The sequence below is a fragment of the Neofelis nebulosa genome, chromosome X (assembly GCF_028018385.1).
Source record: "Neofelis nebulosa isolate mNeoNeb1 chromosome X, mNeoNeb1.pri, whole genome shotgun sequence".
Taxonomy (NCBI): domain Eukaryota; kingdom Metazoa; phylum Chordata; class Mammalia; order Carnivora; family Felidae; genus Neofelis; species Neofelis nebulosa.
The window spans coordinates 44,007,381-44,021,209 of record NC_080800.1 but is presented as its reverse complement, the minus strand read 5'-3'; the positions used below and the strand labels follow the sequence as shown (position 1 = coordinate 44,021,209).

Below are 13,829 nucleotides of genomic sequence, written 5' to 3'. Positions count from 1 at the left end.
GAACTGCTGAGGATGGGTTGAAGGGGGCAGGTCCACAGAAGTGCACAGGGGTGGGGTGTGCTGTTAGCAAGCTAGGTGGAATCTGTTCCTCTTGGTTCCCACAGGTGTCTGTGTTTCTAGGCTGGGAGCGGGGGAAGGAAATGGCACCTGCCAGCTCTTTTATTCTTGGAGAAGTCTCCTAAGGATCCCTGTCCTTCCAGCACACGTTCTGAGATTAGTAAATAAGTCTCCTTCCCATATGCCCCCAAGTGTTTATCAAACTGCTGCTTCTATGTTGTATCTCAGTGGGGTTGTTTTGTTGTGTCTTTAAGGGTAGAAACTCAGTTTCCTCTCACCTTCCAGCTCTCCCATAACTGAGCCCACTGATGTTTAAAGTTCCTGGTGTTGAGCCCCACTGATTATAGGAACTCACAAAGCCCCTCTGGTTTTCAAAGCCAAATGTTATGGGGGTTTGTCTTCTCAGTGTGTGTCCCCTGTACCTGGGGTGCCTTGTGTGGTGTCTTCTCTCCCTTCTCTGTACCTTTGGTGTCCTTCCACCCTGCGTACAGTCTCACAGGTCATTTTGATTCCCAACCATGTCTCTGCCCTTTCTCCAACTGTCAATGTGGCCTCTTCTCTGTGATTAGCTGTGGATAATCTGTTCTGCTGGTCTTTGGGTCATCTTCTGCATTATTTACACTGATGTGGCTGTTATGTAGGTGTATCCATGGGGTGAGGTGATCTTAGGATCCTCCTACTCTGCCATCTCCCTGGAAGTCCCAGGGCCCCCTTTTTAATTAAAAGCAAATGTGAGGGCACCTGAGTGGCTCAGTCAATTAAGTGTCCAACTCTAGATTTCAGCTCAAGTCATGAGCTCACAGGTTTGTGAGTTCAAGCCCCGTATGGTGCTCTGAGTGTGGAGTCTGCTTGGGATCCTCTCCCTCTCTCTCTCCTCTCCCTTGTGCTCTCTCTCTCTCTCAAAATAAATAAATAAACTTAAGAAAATGAAATGTGCCTTTCACTGGGTATTGTAAAAGAAAGGGAACGAGAAGAGGCTGGTATGCCTCCATTATGGGAGAAGTCTGACCTCATCAAACTTCCATCTCACCAAATGAAGAGTGGCATTATGCATGCTAATACATGTACCATGTACCTAAGTATATGCCAAGCATCTGCTTACACACAGACACAAGTGTACACCAAGCATGTATGCACATGGTTGTATACTAGAACATACATGAAAATATGTACAAATACATGCTAGAAATACACCCACATTAACCTCTATAATAACCTCTATATAATAACCTCTGTATAACAGCCTCTCTATAATAACAACAGCACCAATAGTTAACTTATATAACACTTACACTATGCCAGGAAATGTTTAAGGATTTTTAATGCATTAATTTATTTAATCTTCACAACTGCCCTAGAATATAAAAGCACATAGAGGTTAAGTAACTTGCCTCAGGTCACAAACTATTAAGGGATGGAGCTGGAAATCAAGCCATAATCACTGAATGCAGTCCCCAAACATATGCATATACCAAGGCAGACACTAGGCACCCATGCAGAGGTACACCCACATCCATAGGAGCATGCCCATAGAAACGCCAATCCAGTAATTTTTCTCTTTCCTCAAGTTTGCCACATTACATATCATTTTACAGGCCAGTCTGACATGAGAAAAACTTAGCAATATACATTGATGCCTGTAACTGCTCAGAAGCAAACGATATCTGTTTGATACCCTAGCACCCTTTGGCTATCTCATCACATCTACCAAGTACTTCTTTCCCCAAACTTTTATCTCCTCACATTCAACTTTCTATGCTCAGAGTTCCTGGCCAACTACTACCTCTCCCCACCTCTCACATACCACCCAGTTCCTTATTCTGTCCTTTCAAGCACTAACCTCTCATAACAATGCCCTGTCCCCTTCATTGTTACACAGAGCGACATAATGTATGACAAGCTCAGTGTCCTGATTGATGTCCTGGATGAGGAGGCAGCAGTTGAGAGAGGTGCTACAGTATGTGCAGACAGTGGAAAGGCAGATGGAAAGACCTTCATCCCTCAAATAGACCACATAGCCAAGTGCAAGTTGGAGCTGGCCACAAAGGCCCAGAATCTCCAGAAATCCCTGAAGCTCATCATATTCCAAGTTGAACAAGGTAAGGGTCCCAGAGTTGTGGCAATTGAGTTAAAGGAAAAAGAAGGTTCCAGTGGATGGTTTACTGGTCTCCCTCACTCTGGGCACTCTGGGACTGCTATTTGACTCCACTGCCAAAACTTGACTAGATCCTGTATTCATATAGTATTCAAAGTCAGTCTTCAGACTGATAATTTGAAAAACCTCAGTCCTAATAAGCTGTCTCTTTGGCTCCTCCTACCTCCCAGACACTCAATCCTTGCAACTCATTTATTTTTGGAACTAACACTCATCCTAAACAATTACAGCTCCCAAGAGGTCTGGCTCAAAGCTCTGTCAGCTTCCACCACCAGCCATGGAGTTTTTTCCACCTATTCCTGTTTCCTTCCAACCCACAAGTCTGTGACTATTTTAAAAAGAAAATAATGTTCATCTCTGCATGTCTTATATAGTATTAATCAGGTACAAGGGCCCTGAGAGTGGTCCTGGGATCTCTGGCATTGACTGCCATTTCCCACAACTCATGACATCTGTAAGCTTCCAACTCAGTATGAAAACTCTTTAAACTCCTCCAAATTCTTCCTCCAAAATTTAACATTTTGGCTCCCACTTCTACCCACAATGCTTCCTTGAAAAACATATCATAAAATGGTATAAGACCATGTGTTCTTGAACTGGTGGAGTTGAGAAGTCCATGTAGCAAGGAAGTACCTTGGATGGCCTCTGACTTTTAGCCATGGCACTTTCTCCTGCCTTGGTTCCTTTAGTTACAGCCTCAGCAAGTTTCCAAAAAAGAAGGAAAATCTCCATTATGCACTGGGAATGCAATAAACAGCTTGTTTGCCTCTATTTCTGTAATTAAGTTTCCAAGTGGGGATGTACCCATAATCTTATCACAACTAACTCTCAGTCTCCTCCATGAATGTATAAGTCAGATTTAGAGGTGCAGCTTGTGGCCATGGGACAGAGAAAGGCACATCTTGTAGAATAGGGATTGAACCTATGAGGTTTGGCACAGGCTGAGCATCTGAGCCATACAACATATACACTGGTGAAAGGAAGGAGGCTTCTCAAATATTCTTGGAATGGGTGAAACATTTGGATGAAATAATGGCATGGTCCTAGAGACTCAAGTCTGGAAAAAGTCCTGTGAGTAAATGTATTAACAAAGATGATAATGGAGGTAGAAGAGCAGAGGGTTTTCCACCTTTCTCCCTCTGCCCCTGGCTCTGAGCTTCTACTCACACCACATTTACTGAGTGACAGAAAAAAGAGTAACCAGTAAAACAGAGAAAGTTCAAGTATGGATATGAAGAGACATGGGGGCAACACTGTAAGAAAGCTAAGACTACAAACAGCATTATGGAGGTGAGGAGATGGTCAGATGGGGGTCTCTACTGGCATTAACTAAACGAAAGAGATGCTTAAGAAAAGTTCAACAAATGTGACCAATCCTCCTTCCTTTATTTCTTCCTCCTTCCTTCCCTCCTTCTCTCCTTCTCTCCCTCCCTCATTCTCTCCTTTTCTCTTTCCCTCCTTTCCTACCTTGTTCTCTCCCTCCCTTCCTACCTTGCTCTCTCCCTCCCTCCCTCTCATCTTTCCTTCCTACCTTGCTTCCTCCTTCTCTCCTTCCTTCCTTTTTTCCTTCCACATTTTCTCTGTAGTTCTTGATGAGCAAAGCCGTCAGACAATATCGGTTAAGAACTTTATTTCAACTTTCTTCCTGGAAGATGACTTAAAAGACATTAGCCAGATGAGCCCAAGACACCGTAAGGATCTTTCTCTCCTTCTCTTATTCTATCCTTTATCACTGTTTTCTAGTTCCTATGGAATTAAGATGTGTTTTCATGCATCTTTCTTTAGCCATAATCCTACTCTGCAGTAGATATCTCTCCCTATGTCCTAGAAACTTCACAGTATAAGATCCCATGCCAATGTCCAGAAGTAATGACCTCATTAGGTACTTTGAAAAGGCTGGCCTGATGAAACCCAAGATTTGAAGCAAGCAACCCAACCTTACTGTTCTCTGAGAGGAAGTCCCTGTCCATCTAAGATGATCCCTCTTTGGAATGAGAACCTTGATTATAATCTAAGAGAAAGTCATTGAGTTTGACCATGGTTCCACAGAGAAAATAGGGTGAAATGCAAGTGAGGGGAAGGGCTTTCTTGTTTGTATCTGACACCAAGGTGACATCTTTTTTGTCTAGGTTCCCATCGTGGCACTTTGTCTTCTATATCTTCTCTCAAAAGCGAAGACCTAGACAACCTCAATTTGGAGCACTTATATTTCACACCTGAAACTATGTAAGTATTTAGCCCTACCACCATTTTATGACTTTTCCTTTCTCTGGTTAAGAGTAGCCTAAGGATATTGAGTCAAATCCTGACTCTGCTTACTAGTTGTGTGACCTTACACAAGTAATTCAACCAATCTGAACCTCAATTTTCTCATGTATAAGATGAAGATAATTGTAGAACTAGCCACATAAGCTTCTTGTGTTTATTCAGTTTATATACACACAGTACTTGCATTGAACAGTGCTTAGCATCCACAGTTAAGTACTATATGTGTTAACATAATTATTGTTATTCTTATTGTAAATACTTGATAAATATTAGCTGTTGTTATTGCAAAGGACCTGTTTTTCCATTGTTGCCTTTAACAATAAATAATTGGAAACACTAAAAAATAAGTGATCATTTAGGGGACTAGATAGGAAATCTAAAAACATCTGTATCACTAGCCCTACCTCTTTAAAATATTCCCAGGAGCCAAGTTCCACCACATTTACTCATTTTGAGTTTCACTAAGAACAGTTTGGACATCACTTGAAGAAACTCCAATCTCTGGACTACAGCTGAGGGAGGCAAATCTCATGTGAGAGATGTGGGGTCAGTTTAGTATCAAATAAAAATGTATCTATGAGTAACTAAACTGTATTCATTTTCAGTTGCTCAAAAGAAGGACACAGTTGGCAGTTATTTAACTGCAGCTTCTCATTTATTCCTATCTCCAACCCCCACTCCCCTCTATTTCATTATTGGCTTATGCTCATGTCTGAGGTCTCATGGACCTACCTTATGAGCTTTGATCAGTGGTATGCTGCCAAATGTTTAACTACTAGCTCTCTGGAGGGAAAATCCTGATTTATTCCTGGTGCAAACCCTCCCACCATGGCCTATTTCAAGCTACTGATATAATTCCATTGAATGCAGAGTTGGGACATAATAGGCATAATCAGCTTATATGAGCTGGTACTAACTGGCTTTAGCACACTACTGGTTTTGATGTTGACACCCAAGGTGGTTGCAGAAGAATCAAGAAACTGGTTGGCTTTGGTTGTATATATATCTACCCTCTTTCATCAATCTTTTCCCTCAAATGTGTGGTCACTTTGACCTTTGATGTGAAAGTGGTACAAAGGAGTTCAGACATCTCTGAAAACGGTAGTACAGACTTTACTTTCATCATACATTTTTATCTGAGATACTTATTCTTTATGGGAATAAGTCAATGACTATTTCCCTTTATTATATGTGAAGAAAATATTGGCCACTCATATCTAAGGGCCTCCAAGGATGATTTCTTTATTATGAGTTTCAATCCCACTGAATCCTCCCAACTGCTGGGTTCCCTCTCTTAAAGCTAACAAGCTAATTGTTAACATAATAGGGTATTTGTATATGCCTGTCAAGAGCATAAAGTCTTGTGCCCAATGTAAGGGAGGCCTCCCTCAGTGGTTTTCAGTTATATAGATGAAGCCTCCAGCTTAATGATAATGTCACTTCTTTCCTGCTCCAATGTCTGTCCTCTTCCTCTTCTTCCCGTTGGTGAATTTAAGACGCTTCAAAGAAAGGTGTGTCATGAACAACTATTTTGGAATTGGACTGGATGCTAAAATTTCTCTGGAATTCAACACCAGAAGAGATGAACACCCAGGACAATACAAGTAAGGAAAAGAAACTCCCCTCCCTATATCCAAACACACAATCATAATATACACATATCCCCCTACATCCCCTAACTTCCAAGCAAGAAAGAGAAAGAAAGAGGTTCTTTGGAAGTAAAACACATTGGTCCCAACGTTGGCCTAGTGTGATGGCTTGCTCCAAATGTTGACCTGGTTTGTGATGACTCTGCACTGGTATCCTAAACTTGGAGCTGCCTACAGAGTTTAGACCTATAGATTGCTTTGTAACACAGCTCATGGTGTTACTATTATTGAAAACAGATTACATTGACTATTCAGCAAATTTCCTACCTTTGTTCTGTATGTGAGAGCTTGACCAGGTCCTAGGAGTGGCTTAAGTCTGTTTTTGCTTGACAAGGCTGCAAATTATCAAAGATTTCCCTACTAGTTCTTGGTGTCCCTCATCTGGTCCCCCTGGACCCACTAATTTTACCTTATCTGGTGTTAGCTTACTTGGCACCTTTTGGTACTTTTGTACTACAGACATACCTAAATGCAGCCTCAGAGTTCTTGTAAATTGAAACCTCAAGTAAAAAAAAAGCATGCCTCCTTCCACCACCCCTGCCATCTGCTACCAGAACCTCTTTCTCAGAGCAGACATGGGCTGAGGAACAAGTACTTTATCAGATACGTGCTTTGCAAATAGTGTTTTCCAGTTGCTTGTCTTTTTTATGACTCATTTTATAGTAAACATTTTTAAATAGGTATGCATAGATGTATATAGGAAAAGATTTATAATTATAAGACAGTTACCAGTGATTATTTCATAGAGATTCAGTTGCAGGGTAATTTTGCTTTCTACTTTATATATTTCTTTTTTAATTATTGAAATATAATTGACATGCAATGTTATATTAGTTTCAGGTGTACAACATATTGATTCAACAATTCTATACAGTTGCTCAATGCTCACCAGGATAAATGTAGTTACCATTTGTCACCACACAATGTTATTAAAATATTACTGACTCTATTCCCTATGTTGTACATTTCATCTCTGTGACTTATTTGTTTTATAACTAGAATTTTGTACCTCTTAATCCCCTTTATCTGTTTTGCTCATCTTCCCACCCACATCTGCCTCTGTAAACCACCAGTTTATGTTCTGTATTTGTGAATCTTTTTTGGCTTCGTTTTGTTTTTATTTTTTAAATATTTATTTATTTATTTTTGAGAGAGAGAGAGAGAGAGAAAGCAAAAGCCAGGAAGAGGTAGAGAGAGAAGGAGACACAGAATCTGAAGCAGACTCCAGGCTCTGAGCTGTCAGTGCAGAACCTGATGTGGGGCTTGAACCTACAAACCATGAGATCATTACCCAAGCTGAAGTCAGAAACTTAACCAATGAGCCACCCAAGCACCCCTATTTTGTTTTTATATTCCACATACAAGTGAAATTATACAGTATTTGTCTTTCTCCGTCTGACTTATTTCACTTAGCATAATACCCTCTGAGTCCATCCATGTGGTTGCAAATGGCAAGATTTAATTCTGTTGCTTGTCTTTTTTTGTTGTTTATCTTTTAATTTTCTCAGTAGTATCGTTTGAAATACAAAACTTTACAATTTGATGAGTTCCAACTGATCAAGTTTTTTCTTTTATGGACCATGCTTTTGATGCCACATCTAAAAAAGTTTTGCCTAACCTAAAGTATCAAAAATTTGCTCCTAAGTTTTTTCCAAATTTTTTGTTGTTTTTGCTCTTACATTTAAGTCTATGATCTGCTTTCAGTTAGTTTTTGTGTATGGTGTGAGGTAAGGGTCTAGGTTCATCTTTTTGCACATGAATATCCAATTACCATATCACCAGTTTTGAAGCTATCCTTTCCCCCAAGGAATTGCGTTAGCACATTTGTCAAAAATAAATTGATCATAAATGTAAGGTTTTTTTCCCCTAAACTCTCACTTCTGTTCCAGTATTCTATATGTCTATTTTCACACTATCTTTATAACTGTAGCTTTATAATAAGTTTGGAATTGGGAGATGAAAGTCCTCCAACTTTGTTCTTCTTCAGAATTGTTTTGGTCGTTCTAGGTATTTTGAATTTCCATATGACTGAACTCGTATTTTTATAGATGAGAAAACTAGATTGCCCAGAGAACTTATGGTCTCAAACAGAGTACAAATAATTTTGTGCTAGCTTTCTTGCATTTCAAAACTCATGCTTTGTAGTGACTCATCGTGGCTCTACTTTAAAAGCTCATAGTAGGGCACCTGAGTGGCTCAGTCAATTGAGTGTCCAAATCTTGATTTCAGCTCAGGTCATGATCCCAGGGTCATGGGATCAAGCCCCATGTAAAGCTCTGCACTGAGCATGGAACCTGTTTAAGATTCTCTCTCTCTCTCTCTCTCTCTCTCTCTCTCTCTCTGTCTCCTCTCTCCTCTGCCCCTCTCCCTCACTCATGCTCTCTTTCTGTCTCTAAAATTAAAAAAAATAAAAATAAAAGTTCATAGTAAACTCTATCCAACCTTTATAGTCATTTTAAGTCCCCTGCCTGTTTTTTATCAAATATCCTATAGTCACTAGAACCCTGTCTTTCCCACCTCCTCCCCAAGTCTCCCGATATCCTTTGGCTGTCCCACATTCTCTCCATTGGCTCCTCCTTTATAATCTGCCTAGTAAACTTAGCCCTATTCTATAGCACTGAACTAAGGGCTTGATATACAGGTCTTGGAAATCCCTCCATTTTGCCAGAAAGGTTACGCTTCAAATATATGGCAGTATAAGAGTCACATGTTTCTAATGAAATTGATCCTAAGCAGCTGAAATTTTGTGCTCCTGGAATGGCACTTTCCAGGCTAGCTGGTGTGTATAAACCAGTTATGCTCATAGCTTTTTATGAGTATTGCTTTCTGAATATAGCCTATCTCTTCCAAGTCCGAGCTAATATCAACATCAAGGAAAATCAGCAAATTGGGGGGATTCTGGGGCTTCCAGGGTGCCCAGGAACCCGTTTCAGCAGGTGTTTGCATAGGGATACCCTTTATATTATCCTAGCATCCGCTTTTGTGTTCAGTTACCATTTGACAGGACTCCTCTCTATAAGAAGGCACTTGAAGATGGTTCTGGCACAAATATAGACACATAGATCAATGGAACAGAATAGAGAGACCAGAAATAAACCCACAATTTTATGGTCAATTAATCTACAACCAAGGAGGTGTGAATATGCAATAGGAAAGATTCTCTTCAACAAATTATTCTGGGAAAACTGTACAGCTACATGCAAATGAATGAAACTGGACCATTTTCTTACAGCATACAAAAAAATAAACTAAAAATGGATTAAAGACCTAAATGTGAGACCTGAAACCATAAAAATCCTAAAAGAGAGCACAGGCCAATAATTTCTCTGACATAGTCTATAGCAACATCTTTATAGATATGTCTCCTCTGGCAAGGGAAACAAAAGGAAAAATAAACTATTGGGACTACATCAAAATAAAAGCTTTTGCACAGCAAGGGAAAAAATCAACAAAACAAAAAAGACAACCTACTCAATGGGAGAAGATATTTGCCAATAAGGGGTCAGTATCCAAAATACATAAAGAATTTATGCAGCTCAACACAAGAAAAACAAATAATCCAGTTAAAATGAGCAGAAGATGTGAATAAACATTTCTGCAAAGAACACATCCAGATGTCCAACAGACACATGAAAAGACGCTCAATATTATTAATCATCAGGGAAATGCAAATCAAAACATCATCACCACCTGATACCTATCAGAATGGCTAAAATGAACTACACAAGAAACAAGTGTTGGCAAGGAAGTGGAGAGAAAGGAACGCTCTTTCACTGTTGGTGGAATGCAAACTGGTTCAACCACTTGGAAAACAGTATGGAGGTACCTCAAAAAATTAAATAGAATTACCATATGATCCAGTAAGTCCACTACTGTATATTTACCCAAAGAAAATGAAAACACTAATCCAAAAAGATATATGCACCCCTATGTTTATTACAGCATTATTTACAATAGCCAAAATATGGAAGCAACCCAAGTGTCCATCCATAGATGAATGGATAGAGAAGATGTGGGGTGTGTGTGTGTGTGTGTGTGTGTAATGGAATATTAGCTATAAAAAAGAATGAAATCTTGACATTTGCAATAACATGGATGGATCTAGAGAGTATAATACGAAGTGAAATAAGTCAGAGAAAGACAAATACCATATTATTTCACTCATACGTGGAATTTAAGAAATTTAAGAAAACAAATGAACAAAGAAAAAAGAGACAAACCAAAAAACAGATTCTTAGGCATAGAGAACATACTGATGGCTACCAAAGGGGAGGTTGGGCGGTGGTGATGGGTGTAATAGGTGATGGGGATTGAAGATGAGCCCTGAGTAATGTATAGAATTGTTGAATCACTATATTGTACACCTGAAACTAATATAACACTGTTAATTATACTTCAATTTTTAAAAACTTTTTTAAAAAGGAAGGCACTTGAAGAATAAGATGGTGTCTCCTCTTGCTTTTGTTCATTCATTTATCTTTATATTATTCAACCTCTGACTATCTTTCTCTACCTTTATCTCTCCATAGTAGCCGTCTAAAGAACAAGATGTGGTATGGCCTTCTGGGAAGCAAGGAACTTTTGCAGCGCTCTTATAGGAAACTAGAAGAACGAATACACCTGGAGGTGAGTGGAAAAAGAGGGCAATACTTCCTGGACATGGAGAAAGGAAATCTCAGTACTTTGGGAACCAACTTTCCCCTATATCTTTTGTTCTTCCCAAGCTTTAACTCTGATCCTCCCTCGCAGCTCAAGGGAGGAAAGCACGAGGATAGATTTCCATTTTATGGATTAGAAAATTATAGCATGAAGAGAAAACAGAGCCCTCTCCCCATATCTGTAAATGTCCCTTCATACTGGTATCTGAAGGGCCAACCAATGAGAACTACTCTTTTCTTTCAGTGTGATGGAGAAGCCATCTCCTTGCCAAACCTGCAAGGCATCGTAGTGCTCAACATTACCAGCTATGCTGGGGGTGTCAACTTTTGGGGCAGCAGCACAGCAACCACAGTGAGTATGGAACAAGGATCAGGGAAGGAAAAGGCTTAACCTCTCTAAGGTCTCTCATAAAGGGTAGCTGCACTGACTGGTGTAAGAATTAGATACTGGGGAAATAGGAGGTAGACTGGGAACATTTATTAGCCCAGATATATGATCAGGGCCTTTGTAAAAGGCAATTACCATTCCAGAATCAACCAAAGACCTCAGGATCAAACCAATTCTTAATTTTGCCCTGACTTCAAATTTTCTACTCCTAGGCCTGCCTGAAAGATCTTTGAAAGATTTCTCTCTTTTCCAAGGAGTTCTGTCAATAAAACCTCCTGGGAAATTTGCCATGGCCCCTTTTCTCTGAGCTCACCCAAGAAGGTTATCAGGTCAGTGGGACTGGCCTTTGGGATTTATGATGCTAGATTGGACAGCGAGGAACCAGCTAAGAGTTGTGATCTCAAAAGGGGCTAAAAATTATGATCTCAGTGCCCTTTTCCCAGATTGGCTTCCTGACCTCATCTCTCCCCTTTTAATATGTAGTTTTTCTACTCTTCATGAGCTAGAAAAATTCTCACCAGGATCCTTAAAAGCATATGTGCTTGTGATAGACAAGGGGTCTCTCAAGGGTGGGATATGTGACACAGTTTTTCCTCCTCAGGAATATGAGGCTCCTGCAATAGATGATGGGAAGTTGGAGGTAGTGGCTATCTTTGGCTCAGTACAAATGGCAATGTCCCGTATCATTAACCTGCATCATCATCGTATCGCCCAGGTAGGCAGGGGCTGGGTAGGCATCAGAAAAAGGCTGGGCTTTGTGGCTACAACTTAGAATGTGGAGTACTCCCACGAATTAACTAGGTATAAGAGTGCCAGGGTAGAGGGAAATTATTTGGTGGGTGGGAAGGTGCTGGCTAAGGTTGGAAAGAGTTTGTGGGGATCAAAAGGAGCAAAAAATCCCATAGGAAACAGATGTTTTTCCCTGAGATAATCTGATTCACATCCTTGCCAGTCCTGCTTCAGATACACATTAAGGCCATTACTGTGGGATTATCAGATTGGTCTGTAGCAGTTACCTCATTTTTCTGCCCCATTCTCCCTCGTCTTCTCTGGCAGTGCCGTGAGGTGATGATAACTATTGATGGTGAAGAAGGTATCCCAGTTCAGGTGGATGGGGAGGCCTGGGTTCAGAGGCCAGGACTTATCAAGATCAGATACAAGAATGCCGCCCAAATGTTGACAAGAGATCGGGTAAGAAAGAAAGTCCCATCTTTCTCCTACATTGTCTCATCTACAGCTATCACTTGAGTATTGAATACTTCCATCAAGCAGAATTCCTCAAAGGGAGGTCTGCATGCCAATTATATCAGAGTCACCTTGGGTGCTTATTAGAAATGCACATTCCTGGGTCCAACACCAGACCCACTGAATCAGAATGGGGGTGGGTAGTTCCTGGGAATTGCATTTGTAAACAAGCTCTCTGAGACATTCTGCTATATACTGACATTTGCAAACCACTGTCCAAAAGAAGAGAGTGAGACAAGGAGCCCCCTCCTTTGGTTTTAGACAGTTATTCTGCTCCCTCGACTGCACAGAGTGCTAAAGTCTAAAGTGCTAAAGAAATCTTCAACAAGAGATTCTTCACTGAATATGGTCTTTAGGTTCCTCTAAGTTTCAAAATGCTGCATTCACAAATGTCACCCATTTAAGTCAAAGCATCTAAAGCTAGAAAGAAGACATTAATGATCAGATATTCAGTACTTAGAGGTTTTCTTCCACTCTAACCTGTGAACAGTCCATAGAAACAGTAATAGAGAGGGGAGGGGATGTCTAGTTTACAAACTGCCTATTTTGTGCTAGTCACATGTAGTCTCTCAGGTACTCCCAACAATCTTATGAGGTAGATACTCTTATTTCCATTTTACAGGTGATGAAAATGAAAACCAGAAATGTTAAATAATATGTGCTGAAGGTCACACAACCAGTAAATGATGAAGCATAATTCAAAATTAAACTAGATATGTCTGGCTCTAAAATCCGTCACAACATGTGGCCTAGATTTGGCAAAGAAGGGAGCATGAAAGGTGTTCCACTGTCTTATGATTGTGATGCCCTCATATAAGAGCTTCTGGAAGGTTAACATCTATCTGACTGAAGCATGTTGTCTCAAGATGCAGCACAGTAACAACAACAACAACAACAAAATTTAATAGTGCCTAATAGGAAAGAGTAAGTAAAATGAAGTAAAATGAAGGATAGATGTGGATGTGTGTAGATGAGTGTATAGCAGAATGGATGGGGCCCTCTTTCTTCTTTACCCACCATACCCACAAATATAAGACTCACAAACAGATCTGCCATGTACTCTCTTAGCTATAGCAATCACCAGGATATGCCACCATCTTCATTTCCAGGACTTTGAGAACTCAATGAAAATGTGGGAGTACAAACATAGTGAAATTCAAGCTGCCTCTCAACCCCAACTGGACTCCCAGGAATCTCAGGATAGGCTCTCTGATGAAGAGTATGCCCAGATGCAGCACTTAGTTCAGCTTGCAGAAAACCTCATCAGCAAGTAAGTAGACTGACCCAAATACAGGGCTGGGAATCCCAAGAACAGATAGGGACACTTGTCTGTGTTGGCTACTAGAGAGCCTGGCCTCAGAAAGGAGTCTTTTCCAGAGCCCTGAAGATTGACAGGGACCCTGACAATC

At 40.4% G+C, this 13,829-nt stretch overlaps 1 protein-coding gene across 1 annotated transcript in view; it reads left to right on the top strand.

Moving 5' to 3' along the window:
• DGKK (diacylglycerol kinase kappa) overlaps positions 1-13,829 on the top strand; it is a 191,940-nt gene that overhangs the window by 166,083 nt on the left and 12,028 nt on the right. The window contains exons 15-23 of the mRNA XM_058713165.1: positions 1,937-2,156; positions 3,799-3,903; positions 4,342-4,438; positions 5,977-6,084; positions 10,659-10,755; positions 11,032-11,139; positions 11,777-11,890; positions 12,232-12,366; positions 13,530-13,690. Of these exons, the coding sequence (XP_058569148.1) occupies positions 1,937-2,156; positions 3,799-3,903; positions 4,342-4,438; positions 5,977-6,084; positions 10,659-10,755; positions 11,032-11,139; positions 11,777-11,890; positions 12,232-12,366; positions 13,530-13,690 (1,145 nt within the window). The remainder of the gene's footprint in view (positions 1-1,936; positions 2,157-3,798; positions 3,904-4,341; positions 4,439-5,976; positions 6,085-10,658; positions 10,756-11,031; positions 11,140-11,776; positions 11,891-12,231; positions 12,367-13,529; positions 13,691-13,829) is intronic.